Genomic DNA, 17040 nt, shown 5'->3' with positions numbered 1-17040 from the left:
AAAGATTTGCCGAGAGATAGCCTTAAGAATTGGAGACCTATATCTGTAACCAATACAGATTATAAAATGCTGGCAAAATGTTTATCGCAGCGCTTATCTGGTGTTATTTCTGACCTCGTGTCGGAAGATCAGACAGGATTTATTAAGGGAAGAAAGGCAAGTAACTTGATTAGATTAATCGATGATGTCATTAATTACGCAAATGAAAGAAATCAACCCGGTATATTACTTGCCCTTGACTACGCCCGAGCCTACGATTCCATCTCAAAAGACTATGTGGTCTGGTCCTTTAAAAAATTTGGTTTTGGCGAAAAATTTGTGAAATGGATTAAAGTTCTAATGACAAACACCACGAGCTGCATAAATTATATGGGCTGGATTTCGGAAGAAATAAGTGTGAATTCCGGAATCCGTCAGGGATGTCCCCTCTCACCTTTGGCCTTCGTGCTTGCTGTAGAATTATTAGCAATCAAAATCCGAAGTCACCCCAATATTAAAGGATTTGCCTTACCAGATGTAGATTTTGCAGAACAAACATCGCGTATCCTGAAACTGGCTATGTACGCCGATGATATAACTGTTTTACTTCAAGATAAAAACGACATGGAAACGGTTTTGGAAATCATTGATGATTTCTCCAATATATCTCGCTTAAAATTAAATAAAAGTAAAACGGAAGCAATGTGGTTGGGATCGCGTAAAAACTGTCAAGAGAAATATTGCGATATTAAATGGAATACCCAGGTTAAAATCATGGGAATTATTTTTAAAAATGACATCCCGGCCTCTGAAATTATGGAAAATTGGTCCAAAAGACTTGAAAAAGTTGAACAAATCATTTGCAGATGGTCAAGAAGGAATTTAAGTATAAGCGGCAAATTGTGTATTATTAAGTCCTTCTTAGTTTCACAATTTGTTTACGCTATGCAGGCGCTTCTTGCCCCTGTTAAAGTTCTCGATAAGCTGAATACTATTTTGTTCAGATTTCTCTGGAAAAGGAAGTATTCAAATGCAAAAGCCTTTGAAAAAGTTAAACGAAATGTATTGTGTAATGTGGTGGAAGAAGGTGGTATTAGCACAACCACTACTAATGAGCTGTTGAACACGTCTGTCCTCACTCGACCCACGCTTTAAAATGGCCGCCGAAACCGGATCAAACCGGAAGTAGAGCGCGGCCCTGGCGGGGAAATGCTTTGTGGCGTAATCAAAGCAAAGAAGGGAAAAGTTACGGGCGGCGTAAGTGTTGCCACTGCGAATAAATATATATAACAAGTCAGGTACTGGACAAAACTTCCGCACAAAGCCCTAGTTTCTCAACGGCTCAGTACGTAAGCTAAGCTGTGGACCAAAGACGCACCAGATCAACAAACGGCAGTTTCGTTTTGATCGGCGCAGTGCTGACTCCGAATAACCCCCCAGCCAGCAAGCCTCAATGTTCAACAAAGGTCTTGAACTGACGTTTATTGTGTGGTGTGGTCCCGAGTGACTCTAAAGTCTTGAAGTTAATGCCACCACCGCTAATATAAGCGCCATGTTTTTCAACCGTGAAGTCAGGGTGGTTGTATTGGTCCGGGACTGACAAAAGGTGTTTGTGTTGGATGGAAACAAAGATTAGTCGGCCGGTAAAGAGGGTACCCGTTATTATACGTCATTCCACGTACTGTTCCCCATTACCAGTTCATTTGTTTGTTCGGTATTAAACATTGTTTTCCGCCCGTCAAGTCGCTGTGGTTTTTAGTGTTTTAGGAATGACAAAGGTGTCAGACCAAGTACAGTTTATAATTATTATTGTACGTAAGTCCCTTTACCGCTTTCAATGTTAATTAAAAAAAAAGTTCACTTGCTTGTTCGATCTTCTTCCCTGTAGTTAAACATTGTCAGAATGGGAAACAGTCGGCGAAAAGAAAAAACGTATTTTCCTCAGCTAGAACGCGATGGAGCGATCATCAACATCGTATACATACATGTACAATTTAGCAACTTAAACGTCGATCCATAAACCAAAAAAACTGTTAAAGTTTGTGAATGTAATGTTGTGTCGAAAACTAAACGTTCCAATACCTAACCTTTGTTATTTGTTTGTTCCTTTTTTTCTTCTTGGTGAATAACTTGTTCTATTAAAAATCAAACGTTACAATAACACAAGTTTCTTGTTTTGTGATAAAGAAACGGTAGATCAAAAACAAAACAAAAATCAACAATTTAGTCTTCATCTCCTCTCCAGTAGAATATCTTTGATATAATCATACTCTTTTTGTCCATAGTACCACTATACTGTTTCCTTGCACTTCTAAAACAATGTATGTTTGCAGCCAAGTACTGTCCTACATCATTACAACAACGGGTAGAACGGATACCGGACATTCTCAATTAATATTAAACCTGTGTCGGTAAGTGCCGCTCTATCAAACCTGTGTCGGTAAGTGCCGCTTTATCAGCTGGGCTTGCCTTGCTAGACGTAACCCCCCCACCCCCCCCCCCTTCCCTCCCCTATAACGGAATAGCGCCCAGGAAGAAAGGTCCCTGGCCAAACAGCTCCAGCCTAAGCTCACGGCAAAGAAGCGACAAGAAAATTGGTTGATTAAAATCAACATGGCCGAAGCAATGTTTTCATAAAAGAAGCGGCACGGTATTGCAGTTTGTGCGGGCACATGTTGATTTTGGGTTACATGTGTTGCAGAGTATTTGAAAATCCGTAGGCATAAAAACATGCAAAGAAGAGTGATAGGTCCCTGTTGTGAATATAATCAAGTGGAGAAATTGATTACTTATGTTTCATGAGAACGGCAAACAACGACACATGTTCACCGCCCTCAGCTAATTGAAGAAAGGGGGCGGCCATCAATAAATAGTAGAGCATAGTGCAATTTCATGTTGGCATCTTCTCCACTGAAAGCTATAACCCAAAGACTGAAGACCAAAGTGCTTTACCCCACACGTGCACTCAAGTTAACCTCTGCTTTGACCTGTGTGCCAGGAGTCGGATGAGAGAGAGAGAGAGAGAGAGCGAGAGAGCGAGAGAGATACACACACATAAACAGAGACAGACATAGAAAGACAGAAGCGGAGAGACTCAGAGGGAGACACAGACAAAGACATACATACACTGATACAGGGGGAGAGAGAGAGAGAGAGAGAGAGAGAGAGAGAGAGAGAGAGAGAGAGAGAGAGAGAGAGAGAGAGAGAGAGAGAGAGAGAGAGAACGAACGAACGAACGAACGAACTTTATTACTCAAGGATGGAGATTTTAGGCTCACGCCTAGTCTTACAATCTGTCCCTGCTAAACTAAGACATAAAAATAAAGACAATAAAAGGACAATTGTCAATCACAATCATACAGTATTACTAATTACAACATTACCTATACGAATACATAATGCATGATAGAACATTGAAATGTACATGTATGTATGTCAATATAATACAAAGGAAAAGAAAAGTCGACTCGCACACACACGCGCGCCGCATGCCTGCAATCACGTTCGCACTCAATACAACACACACACACACATAATATGCGCACACAAACACAGAGACATAAGCACGCACACACACATACACACACACACACACGAGAGAGAGAGAGAGAGAGAGAGAGAGAGAGAGAGAGAGAGAGAGAGAGAAACATTGAACTTTGAAACATTGAACTTTATTACAGGAAAGATAGCATTAGGTCCGTAGGACCTTTCTTACAGCTAGTCCTGATCTAAGCAAAATGGTTATAATCGAAATGGGAATACATAGGAACAAACTTTTTATGATGAAACGCAGACACACGCAATAATAGTAATATAAGAATAAGATCATTTTTTATCGACATGTGATATACAGATATACAACCATACATTATCAGAACACACACACACATATATATATACACGCACACGCACACGCACACGCACACGCACACACACACACAGAAGATCAACTAACTTATAAGGCAAGCCAACATAACACGACACACTAACCAAATAAAGGATCAGGTAGCAAAGTTAAAAAAAAAACAAAAAACAAAAAACCGTTCATGACCTAATATATACCATCTTAGATTATGAAGGAATCACCATGCCAATATAAAATGCAGTAATACTATCTTAGATACTAGAAGGAGTAATACACGAGAATGTATTCTTATCACACCAAGTTGACGCAAGACACATACATGCACATTTTCAGAAGGATAAAAGGCACACATACGTTTGAGCAACCAGGCACATTACATTAAAGTGATGTTTGAATGTATTTTTGCAGATGTGTTTTGAATGTTTTAAGGTTACTGGTCGATTTTAAGCATGTAGGTAGGGAGTTCCAGACATAAGCTCCCGAGTATGAAAGACTAGTTTTAAATATGTCAATGCGTGGCTTCGGGCAGGCCAGATTATGCTTGAAAGTGGAATACCGAGAAGGTGTTGATTGAAACAAGTGAGTTAGATATTCGGGTGCTTGGTCATGTAGGATCTTGTGCATGAAAACTGATTTATTAAATAAAAGCTGTTGTTTAAGTTGAGGTATATTGAGGGCTGTCAGTTTTGCGTCAGTAGTTAGTGATGGGTCAGGCAGAATGAGTTTAGCTGACCTACGATGACGAGAATTTATAGTTTTGAATAATGCATCACTACAGCCATCCCAGATGACAGAGGCATAATCAATGTGAGGTTTGATGTGGGCGTTGTAGAACATTTTTCGGGCGTCTAAAGTTATGACTGACTGAAGTTTTGAAAGTAGGAATAAATTTCTTGAAACGCGTTTACACAGATGTTCAATGTGGGAATGCCACCTAAGCTTATCATCGATAATCACGCCTAGCAGTTTGTGTTCGCTAACCTTTTCTATTGAGTTTCCGTTGAGATGGAACTTTACACACACACACACACACGCGAGAGAGAGAGAGAGAGAGAGAGAGAGAGAGAGAGAGGAGAGAGAGAGAGAGAGAGAGAGAGAGAGAGAGAGAGAGAGAGATGGAACTTTATTTTTCAAGGATAGAGGTTTAAGGCGACGCCTTTTCTTACAACCGGTCCTTACAAATGTCTTATAAATGATAAACACGTAAAGCAACATGACAAATAAACAAAGTAAACGAACGAACCAGCAAACAATCGACAAGTAAGCAAACAAGCAAATAAACATTAACAACAAAATGACAAAGTAAGCAACATACAAATCGAAAGCGAAACATGCAACATGTTAATTGAGGTTACACATGTAAAGTGATCGACGGTAAAATTCACACGATACCAACGTTTACACTAATGATAATAGTGATTATATGGTGTAAATGATGATGATGAAGATGTTGTTGATGATGATGATGATGATGATGATGATGATGATGATGATGATGGAAAATCGCAAACATAAATTCCACATAATACATATAATAAAGAACATATTTGTGTAATTGACTAATTCATAAAGACATAAATGAATTACGTACTTGTATCTCATTTGAGAGACAGAGACAGAGAGAGAGAGAGAGAAAGAGAGAGAGAGATAAAGAGAAAGAGAAAGAGAGAAAGAGAAAGAAAGAGAGAGAGAGAAAGAGAAAGAGAGAGAGAAAGAGAGAGAGAAAGAGAAAGAGAGAGAGAGAGAAAAGAGAGAGAGAGAGAAAAGAGAAAGAGAGAGAGACAAAGAGAGAGAGAGAGAGACAAAAAGAGGAGAGAGAAAGAGAGAGAGAGAAAGAGAAAGAGAGAGAGAGAGAGAGAGAGAGAGAGAGAGAGACAGAGAGAGAGAGAAAGAGAGAGAGAGAGAGAGAGAGAGAGAGAGAGAGAGAGAGAGAGAGAGAGAGAGAGAGAGAGAGAATCACAGACAGACACCATGCTTACACCACCAACAACAACGACAAAAATAAAACAAACAAAAAATTCAAAGAGCAAGCTTTGACTACGTAAGAACTTGGCTCGCAGGCAGTTAGCCTAAAATGCTCAAGAATCGAGAAGAAATAAAAACAAAATAACATTCACAGTGACTTTGTTCGCAACATTCACAGCCTGTAATGAATGGCCTTTGGCGCTGAGAAAAACTCACCTCATGTGACTGGCTGATGTTAGCTTTGAGGTTAGCATTGTGAGAGCGCCGGAAAGAACCAGTCTTGGTCCATTTCTGCGTCTCCCCCACCTCCGCCCTCTCTTTCTCACGCTGAAACAATGCAGCAACAACAAACATGCAATCAAAAAATAATGAAAAATTTAAAATAAATTGATATTTCAACAAAGATAAATGCAACAAAACGGATTTTCACCTTGCACCCCCCTAGCCCTCATCAAGCTGTACTTTGTAATGCACAACGTCAGAAAGAAAAACTGAAATTAACCGATGGACGAAAAAAAGGAGATGGTAATACTGTACTGTCTTGATGTTGCTTTTGCAGATGTATTTCGCTTGCTGATTTTTTCTCCTTCATTTTTCCTTCTACAGTTCCCGTATCGCCCGCCAAACCAAATATCATATTGCTTTTAAGAGCACGAGTATATACTATAAGCCTTGCTTGTTGTGCTCCATTTACTAATTGATTGTATGCGGCTTTGTTATGAGAAAGCTCTATTTCCACCACCACCCCTTCCCCCCCCCTCACACACATTCACAATAGTCCGTCTCAGTGTCTGTCTGTTTGTGTGTGCATGAAAACTCTTTCATTCTACTGACTTTTATACATGTATACTAGCCATACCTTGTAAACATGATAAACCCGCCACACTCGGCCGCGGTTCTTGGAAAGATTGATCATGCCGTGATGCGCACATTGCAGACACATAGAAAAACACATCCACACACACACATTTAACTCGATCTATGGTCAATCAAAACTTCTTTTTCCTCGCGCGTGGTCGCCCTCTCTCTCCCCTCTCACGTTGCTCTTATCTGACTCTTCCGCGGCACACTCATTCCTGGCAGCGATACTACGGCGACACCGTCAGTTTCCCAGGCATAACCCTTCCTTGCGCGACAAAAGTTAATTGTCTGACGGCCTCCCTTCGCCAGGTACCAATTTGTCACGCCGGAGGGGCACAATTAACGGTTCCTTTTTCGCCGGAACAAAGACCTGGACCCCGTTGTCTCACACCACAAGGCAGCAGGCGTTTTAAGTACACCAAGAGGTGCGAGAAGTCGCTTTTTGGAAATCAATCACGCCATTGCGTGTCAATATATATATGATATACGCCGGATATATTATATACCACCCTTGGAATATACACAGGCTTTGCTGCTAAGCACAATATGCAGTTTCAAGTTGAAAATTCAAGTTGAACATTATTCAACTCATCGGACACAAGATAGGTGACATCTGAAGATGACGAATACGGCAGAGGAAGGAAATATACTGTTCTCAGGAAAGAAAAAACAAATCGCTCAGCCAACCCCCAAACCATGACGTAGGCGCTGGTGGTTCCATTTCCCAGTGTAATCTGAGCCACACGAGGACAGGTAGTGCCGACAAAGAGCCGCCTGTATCAAGACACAAAAGACTGCACATTGTCTATTCATTCCTCGCCCCTGGCGGTTAGTTCAAGCCTGTCGCAATTAAAATAAGTGGGTCGCGTGCAATACGGACACATTGAATAATAATAAGAATAAGAATACTTTATTATCTCATAGAGAAATTCAGGCGGTTTAGTGTATACTAAAAATTTGAACGTTCCAGCACAGTGCATTACATCCCGTATCTCACAAAAAATACCGATTACACAGTCGTGCACCTATAATAAATTACTGTACAATGTCCAACACTGTTCCAAAAATATTTCAGTTTTAACTTGTACGCCAACCGTATACTTGTTCTTTGCCGTTCGTGTGTTCTTCGCCAATCTTTCAAAGCTAATCAACGCCTTTCTTTCAACAACTGAACAACAATAGAAGCAATGCGTTCTTTGATGAAAGCCAGTCACACGCCCAGCGAATGACAAGCAAAAAAACATGTGAATCTCTCATTTAATTCATCAAGTCAGTCCACAGTTACCTTTAATTCCTTCACCGGCTAAACACAGTCTTCTTTTTGCATATCTCATTTCATCTTTGATCTTAGTTATGCGTATTACCCCTCCCTTCTTCCTCACAGTGGTAAGAAAGCTAGAAGAAAACATCTTAACAACAGTCCCCTATGAGGCTTTAAATTAAAGAAATAACAGGGGGAAAAACGTGTATAAAACCCCACTTCCTACTACCAAGCTTTGCATTCGAGAAACAACTAACAGATCTATACTGACACATAGTACAGAAAAATACAAAGCAAAGCCGACCCTATTTCAGAGCAAAACACCTGAACGGATTGATTGACTATTACCCACGCTTTGGATTTACGAACGACAGTTTCCTGGTGTTACCTGTTTGAACACGAAACATCGCCCCTATACCTTGAAAAGTCTGGATAGTAGAACCTAAGCGTAAACATTATAGAGACCTTTATTATCCTGTAAACTCGTATTATCCTTTTGTATTCCCCCCTCTGCTTCTTTACCTCTGTAAACTTGTAGGGGTAGTTATTTTTCGATAATGACCCAGCAACCAAACAAATAACGACCCAGCAACAGCCTGAATCCTCGATAGTGCAATGGGTTGAGAAGTTGTTCTGTTTCGGTACTACTTTTTGCGACTGAAAAGTTCCGAACGCTCTAACGTACGAAGTATACATCTCTGGAGCAAACAATACAAACATACCGCATTTAAATTAACAACTACAGGCCTGAACACATGAATCTTCATATAAAATCCATGAGTTCGGTTGTTTTCTGAATCTAGATTTGCCGTGCTCAAACGTTCATCACAAGCAATTTCCCGCAAGGCTCATACTTTGTCTAGCGACAAGAGTAGTTCCCCTTCTTTTCACTCAGTTTCTTCGACAACAGACTGCAATCCGACGGTCAGTTTTCAACAATATTTCATTTAATAAACAGATCACACGCAACCAAATGCACACATCTCATCAATTTAAACAACATAAAGCGGTTTCATACACTATTTTCCCCAGAAAACTGAACTTCATACAGTTTTTAACGTTGGAACACGGGTGCAAAAGTTCGTCTGCTAGTCCCATTTGACGAAAGAACAGTCATTATCCTAAGCGATACCAAAACATATACAGAACACACAATATCTGCCTTTGCCGCCACAGCAGAATAACAGCATATCTGTGTACTTGATTTTAGTCCAAAATAGGAAAACTGACAAGAAGTGTTAACAGAATGGAATGATTTGCACGGAACTATACAACCGCGCATTAATCGGTCGCCTGCGCAGGTTGACTGGTTGAGTGAATAGGATTCGATCAAACTTTCGCAAAAAACCTCCTCTTTTCTTTGAATAACTGAAGAAAGGAGGAATAAAGAGGTTACACACCTCGTCTCAGTGATTATCAAAAATAATGGTCTCAGTTCGCGGTCATGAAAAAGCTCGCTAAAGCTCGCATTTTTCATGATCCGCTAACTTCGACCATTATTTTTGATAATCACTGAGACTCGGCATGTAACCTCTACGTATTGTCCTTTCTTTAAAGTTTTGAAACCGTTCAAAGCTCTACTCCCCCCCCCCCCCCCCCCCCCCCCCCTTGTGTCTTGTCCAGATAATAACCGCAGGTGTCCAACAAGCGCGTACCTCCATACAACCCCCCCGTCATTACCGAACTACAATACCGTTCGTTACACCAGCTTGGGCTCGGACAGCTCTGACCGGCCGGATATGACAAAGACAGAAGACTGCGGGCATACATCACGCTTTTGTTCCCTCGGACAAAACAGTATGTCACCTGCCGAAAACGATACCTTGGGGGTCCAGGGCAATTAGTGGCTGACACATCCGCGCGCACGGCGCACTTTCTTTCATCTATTGCCCAAAGAAAGGACACAAAGAATTCTTTGTGTCGATCGACACTGACTAACAATCGACGAACCGATTAGGACCGTGAGTGACAGAAAAGAAGTAAAGATCGGAGCGTCTTCGAAGAAAAAAAGGACCGGTCAAACGTGACAGTGGGCGTAGGGCGGGGGGGGGGGGGGGGGGGGGGGGGGGGGGGATGTGGGTGAAGCGAGAAGTAGGAGGGAGGGAACGAACGAACAAACGACGGAAAGAACGATCTTTATTACTAAAAAAAAGACAGTCCAAAAAAATGCCAAGGAAAAAACAACCAAAGTTTTGTCATCATCCGCCGAAGCATCGTTAAGTTCTAATTTTTTCCGCGGCATTTTGTACGGTGTCATCCCAACCTGTCGCATTCCAGCCTGCCGTATCCCACCCTGCCGCATCCCAGCCCGCCACACCCCAGCCTGCCGCAATGTCGTGTTACATTTGTTAGTGTGTGTGTGTGTGTATGTGTGTGTGTGTGTGTGTGTGTGTGTGTGTGTGTGTGTGTGTGTGTGTGTGTGTGTGTGTGTGTGTTCAAATATGGTCACGGCTCAGAAATGGCGTCGAACTCCACCCTTACCCCATTCAAACGTCCCACACGCTCAGTTATGGTTTATTCTACCTTTGAAAGTACTGACACTGGGTGCAGAAATGAATAAAGTTACTATTCTGGTAGAAACCGAAAGGTTTGATGACTTTGTTTTCGAGCAAGGCGCAATCGTACAGTGAATTTACGTCGATTTTCGGGCCGGAAGTTGGGACACTTTTTTTACTTGGTGTCGAAACGTCGTATTTGCGCGTCCTACACACACTGCTTGGATAAAAACTTGATGGAGATGGAAAGAGAAGGTGTTGGTTATTGTTTACATACTGCACGATAACCTGTACTTCACCCCAACAGTCGGCTGAGATCAAGTTTAGACTCCAACGGCCAGTGTGTTACTTTTCGTGTTAGGAGTCACGTAGGCAGTTTTGGCTTTTGCCGCGCTTTTAATAATGATGACAGACGTTGAACTAAGCGATAAACTTGGACAAGAAAGAACAATCTACTACTAAAAAAAAAAAATATGCACAAACACAGAAGACAAAGCAATGAAAATAAGTCTTAAGTGCGTTGTTGTGTACTATCGTGTTACCGCGAAAAGTAACAACGTAAATCAAAGATATTTATCGACATGTTCCTGACTTCCTCCGGTGGAAACAACTGTTCTATCGTCTGCTACCAAGTTGCATTCAGTGTCTCGAACTCAGAACTCAGTGTGGCATGGAGGACATCGAAGATAACGGCCAAGGTAAGAACCACTGGTTTTTCGTTGTCTGTAACACACTCACCTGCAGTTTGAAACACTGTTATTTTCACTAAATAACAACTTACTTCCTTTTTTTCCATCTGAAAGTTAGAAGTGTTATTGTGATTTGTTTTGATAAAATTTGCATTTTTTAGGACAAAGATTTTTCTTTATTTTGATTTTTAAAGACATCTGTTTGAGACGATTCAACCAATTTCCCAAGTTATTCAGCTTTCATGTCATTGCATGTGTTTTTTCTGGCCTTTTCTATTGTCTTTCCATACAGTTCACCTTGTGCTTTGTTTTCATGCCATTTTAATGAAATAAATGACAGGAAAAAGAAAGATATGTTTTTTTACGTCGTGTGTGTTACTCACACCACTCGCACATCGTGAGAGGTAACACACTCAAATAGTTTGTACAGTTATCTTGAACATTATTTAAATCTTGCTGGAACAAAGTAAGGAATGAATCAAGTAAACAGAAAATGATGTCTGCGTTTATTGTTTTGAATTGGAGTTTGTTTTTTTAGGAACAGTGTTGAGTGCGTTACACACACTAAAACATCACAGGCACAATTGTGTTAAGTGTAAGGCTTCTTTTTAAGCCTACTGTCTATATGATACTTACCGAGACAGTACTATTCTTGCACATTATCTATTATAGGCCGAAAAAAAAATTGGACAAAACGCTGAGTGGGTACAATTATCTCCCATAACCATGCGCCACCGTGGATCCCAAGCACTGTCCGAGTGCTTCCCCCTTACAGGATGTAGGTGGCGCGTCCTCTTTCTTTATGAGCTGCAGACCCTCAAAAAGCCCATAACATATCAAGAGGGGAGGCGGGAGGGAAACTCTAATAGTACTGTCTCGGTAAGTATCATATAGACAGTAGGCTTAAAAAGAAGCCTTACAGTCAATATAACACTTACCTCGACAGTACTATTCTTGCACAGAATACCAGAGTGGTGTGAGGGTGATATGTAGAGTATTAAACTCCTTAATCAAAATCACTTAAATCCAAGGATTAAGATACCCAGGCAATTTTCGAACAGTACTACCGTAAAAGAAAATATACCCAAGAAACAAAGCGAAGGTGGCCCAAGCTCTCCAGCGTAAGTCGTAGAGCTGATTAGTTGATCGCCTCTTAGCGTTCAAGGAAAACTCTACTGAACTCTTGTGCAATCCTAGTGCAAGCAGTTTGGAGCGCACAAGAGCCATGCGGTCAAGCACAGACTCTCTGGACATGGATGAGGGAGGCATGATCGAGGCTGGAGCAGACCTCCCCCGTCCAGATCCAGAGGTAGAGGGTCTACGTGGGTGAGACCGCGAAGATCTGGAAACCACGGAGCTGTTGGCCAGTAAGGCGCGACCAAAATCAGTCTTGGTCGTTCCTGCAGATATTTTGCCAGCACCCTCGGAATCAGAGATGTCGGGGGATAGGCGTAAGCATCGAGGAGCCTCCACAAGAGAGTGAATGCGTCCAAGTGGAACGCATTCATGTCTCGAAAGGGGCTGACGTACCTGGGAAGCCGAGCGCTGAATCGAGTTGCGAACAGATCGATCAGAGGACGGTCCCACCTTGCCCACAGACGCTGTAGAACGTTGTGAGCGATGGTCCATTCTGTGGAGAGAACCTGATCGCCCCGACTGAGAATGTCGGCCAGGGCGTTCAGTTTCCCCGGAACGAACTGGACTGACATCCGGACCTGATTGGTCTGGCACCAGAGCAGAATCTCCTCCGCCAACAGGGAGAGGGACCGAGAATTGGTGCCCCCCTGATGGCGAAGGTAAGCTAAGCATGTGGTGTTGTTGTCCCCGTTGAAAATCAGAGGGGCCAAGGACAGGCCGAATGGGAGGGCCCGAAACTCGAACACTGTGCCCTCCCAAACGAACCGGAGCAGATGTCGGTACCCCGGGGCCACCAGGATGTGGAAGTAAGCATCCTGGAGGTCCCAGACATGGCCCAATCGTTTGGCCGGATGGCCAACCGGACCGACGAAGGGGTTTCCATCTTGAACTTGCACCTGTGAAGGTACAAGTCCAAGGTGGAGAGGTCCAACACCGGCCTGAACCGGCCGTCCTTTTTGGGGACGGTGAACAGGAGGGAGCAGAACCCCGGAGAAGGCTGAGAAAGGGGGTAGACCGCCTTCTTCTCGACCAACGAGTTCACCTCGTCCTGAAGAGCCTGCCATCTGGCAGGGTCTCGAGGAGGGGGGAACGTCCAGGGTAGAGCGGACAATGGAGGTTGTGACGACAGCGGTAGAGAAAACCCCGACCACACCACCCTCAAGAAAAACTGGTTGGAGACCAGTCTGCCCCACATGCCGCGGGCCCGAAAAAGGGAACCGACGGACGAAAGAGGGGCAACTTGAGGGGGCGTCAACGTAGGGCCGGGACTCACTGAAAATTCTGCTGGCGGGCAGGCGCAGGCTTGCGACCACCCCCCCTGGTGGTGCTGCTTCCCCTTACCTGTCTGAGCACCCTTCGTCTTGCTTGGGAACGCAACAGGCGCCTAAGAGGAGGAAGAAGGAGGCAGTGAAACTGGCTTCTTCTTCTTCTTCTTCTTCTGAGGCTGGGAGCTGGAGGTGACTGTAGCACTTCTCTAACTCCCCGCCGCCGTCGCCGAAGCAGCGAGGCCAACCATCAGAGAATCAGTGTTCCTCTGGCGTGTGGACTCCACCACAGAACGAACAGTGTCCGGATGAAAGAGGGAAGAAGGCTGAGGAAACGTGTTCCTCAGACTCTTCCTCATATCCGGAGGCACTATAGAAGTAGGCAGAAAATGATCACGGAACAGGGCCAATAAAGTGGACCCGTGTTCCAATGGCCAATTCTGCCGCAGACGTCACGCACGATCGCACGGCATGCAAAGCCCGATCCACTCGAACCGTGTCAAGGACCCGAGTGGAATCGGACTCTGCCCGATCGGGAGGGTCCAACAGTGTGGACAGCGTGCTCATCCATGTCAAGGCCTGTGATTGGGCCTCGACTGTGGAAGAAACGGTGGCCTCAAGATTGTGGAACGAAGCAGAGCTCAGTTCCACCTTCTTGACCGAAGGCACCTCCCCAACGAACACATCACCGTCAGCCCCACCCTAAACACTCGAAGTCTGGAAAGGGAGAGTTCGAGAGTCAAAGGGAAAAGGGAGGGACGAAACAGATTGGACACGAGGAAACAGTGGAGGTGCGCCTCCCGAAGGAAAGCATGGCACTGAACCCGCGTCCTCCCGAGGAACATAAGTCGCGTTTGCACGTGAATCTGTACTCCTCAGGCGATGTGCTGCCGCTTCCACCGTGGCACTAAGACTAGGGTGGAACGCGAATTGCCGGCGGACGGATCGTTCATAAAACGAGCCGCCGGCAGACGCGGCGTGAGCCTCCCGTGCCCGGGCCGAAGCGGACTCAAAGGACGAGAGGGCGTCTCAGGGAAGGACGTCCTGAAACTGTTCAAACGTCCTTCTAGCTGTGCGAGGACGAGCCTCCTGCCTCTCGTCCTCAGACCCCGGGTCCACGTCCTGTGTGTCAACACTAGACGACAGACGCTTAAGAGAGGCATCCGTGACGTCAAGACGCCGCGTGATGTCTGTCATGTACTGTTGGAAAGTACGAAGCATAGCTTCGGAAGTTCCATCAGAAACCGGCAAGGGTAGAGGATCAGTGTTAACCTCAGGGCGACCCTGATCCTCCTCCCTATCGTCCTCCGACTCACTCTCCTCTTCACTTCCCGACAACTCCTCAAAAGCAGGAGTGTAGGGAGCTTGAGGGGGAAGAGCCGAAAGCGGTGAAGCAGGCTGTGAAGAAACGCCCACAGAAGCAAGAGGCCGCGAAGACCCCTGCCCCAAAGACGAAACGTCTCCAGCAGCCGAAGGGGGAGAAAAACAACAACCCTGCGACTGTTGGGTCAGCCCAGCCAACGAACCCCCGCCATTTATAGACTGAACAGGAACCCATCGGGTCTGATCAGAAAAGAAATGGTCCGGTCCGGTCGGGGGTGCCGATCCGGTCCGGTAGGGTGGTCCGGTGTTCCGGTCCGGTGCCGTACCATCCGGAGGTCCCGTTCGGCACCGAACCATCGTACCCACAGAAGTGTTCGGGTGGTTAGGTCCGGACGTGGACATACCGTACCATCCGGACCCGTAGGTCCGGTGGTCCGGTATGGTCCGGTTCGGTGCCAGACCATCCAGACCAACAGAGGTGGTCGGGTGGTCCGGCACCGGACCATCCGGACCCGTAGGTCCGGACCCGTAGGTCCGGACCCGTAGGTCCGGTACCATCCGGAGGTCCTGTTCGGCACCGAACCATCCGTACGCACAGAAGTGTTCGGGTGGTTCGGTCCGGGCGTGGACATACCGTACCATCCGGACCCGTAGGTCCGGTTCGGTGCCAGACCATCCGGACCAACAGAGGTGGTCGGGTGGTCCGGACCGGTCCGGTAGGGTGGTCCGGTGTTCCGGTCCGGTCCCGTACCATCCGGAGGTCCCGTTCGGCACCGAACCATCCGTACCCACAGAAGTGTTCGGGTGGTTCGGTCCGGACGTGGACACACCGTACCATCCGGACCCGTAAGTCCGGTGGTCCGGTATGGTCCGGTTCGGTGCCAGACCATCCGGACCAACAGAGGTGGTCCGGTCCCGCACCATCCGGAGGTCCCGTTCGGCACCGAACCACCCGTACCCACAGAAGTGTTCGGGTGGCTCGGTCCGGACGTGGACATACCGTACCATCCGGACCCGTAGGTCCGGTTCGGTGCCAGACCATCCGAACCAACAGAGGTGGTCGGGTGGTCCGGACCGATCCGGTAGGGTGGTCCGGTGTTCCGGTCCTGTGGTCCGGTCCCGTACCATCCGGAGGTCCCGTACGGCACCGAACCATCCGTACCCACAGAAGTGTTCGGGTGGTTCGGTCCGGACGTGGACCTACCGTACCATCCGGACCCGTAGTTCGGTCCGGACGTGGACACACCGTACCATCCGGACCCGTAAGTCCGGTGGTCCGGTATGGTCCGGTTCGGTGACAGACCATCCGGACCAACAGAGGTGGTCGGGTGGTCCGGCTCGGACCGGACCACTGGTCCGATACCGGACCATCCGAACCCGTAGGTTCGGTCCGGTCCCGTAGCATCCGGAGGTCCCGTTCGGTACCGAACCATCCGTACCCACAGAAGTGTTCGGGTGGCTCGGTCCGGACGTGGACATACCGTACCATCCGGGCCCGTAGGTCCGGCATGGTCCGGTTCGGTGCCAGACCACCCGGACCAACAGAGGTGGTCGAGTGGTCCGGTCCCGACCGGACCACTGGTCCGGTACCGTACCATCCGGACCCGTAGGTCCGGTGGTCCGGTGTGTTCCGGTTCGGTGCCAGACCACCCAGACCAACAGAGGTGGTCGGGTGGTCCGGTCCCGACCGAACCACTGGTCCCGTACCGTACCATCCGGACCCGTAGGTCCGGGGGTCCGGCAAGGGCCAGAGGTACTGTCCCGCACCGGACCCTAAGGTCCGGTACGGTCCCGTACCATGGGTCCCGTCCGGACCAAACCCTGAGGTCAAGTCCAGTCGGGACCCGTGGGTCCGGTTCGATCCCGACCCGTAAGCCTGGAACGTTCCGGACCCTTGGTCCGGACCATCCGTCACCCGAACACCAGACGCTAAGGAATGGCGTGGGGTCAAGACGGTCCGGTCGGAGGTGTCGGTCTGAGCAACAGAAACAATGTTCCCGTCGCCCTGACCATTCGACAGAAGTACCACGTTCTGTCGAACACCTCCACGTCCAGTAACTAGTCGGCCGGAGCGTCTTATCAAGAGGGACAGCCACCAGTCACACGGACGTCAGAGGGAACCGTAGTAGCAGTGGTCGTAGGCACGAAGCCTGAAACCCCTGCCCCCACAGGACCGCCCTGAACGGGGTCAATTCGCATC

General features: G+C 46.4%; 1 protein-coding gene across 2 annotated transcripts in view; it reads right to left on the bottom strand.

Annotated features, from left to right (window-relative positions):
• The window catches only part of LOC138981030 (regulator of G-protein signaling 12-like), a 93845-nt gene that overhangs the window by 68088 nt on the left and 8717 nt on the right, over positions 1 to 17040 (bottom strand). For both annotated transcript variants that reach the window (XM_070353825.1, XM_070353826.1), the window contains exon 4: positions 6026 to 6136. In XM_070353825.1, the coding sequence (XP_070209926.1) occupies positions 6026 to 6136 (111 nt within the window). The remainder of the gene's footprint in view (positions 1 to 6025; positions 6137 to 17040) is intronic.

Source organism: Littorina saxatilis, linkage group LG12 (genome assembly GCF_037325665.1).
Source record: "Littorina saxatilis isolate snail1 linkage group LG12, US_GU_Lsax_2.0, whole genome shotgun sequence".
NCBI classification, from domain to species: Eukaryota; Metazoa; Mollusca; class Gastropoda; order Littorinimorpha; family Littorinidae; genus Littorina; species Littorina saxatilis.
The sequence above is the reverse complement of the archived record's forward strand: the minus strand, read 5'-3'. Positions and strand labels throughout refer to the sequence as shown.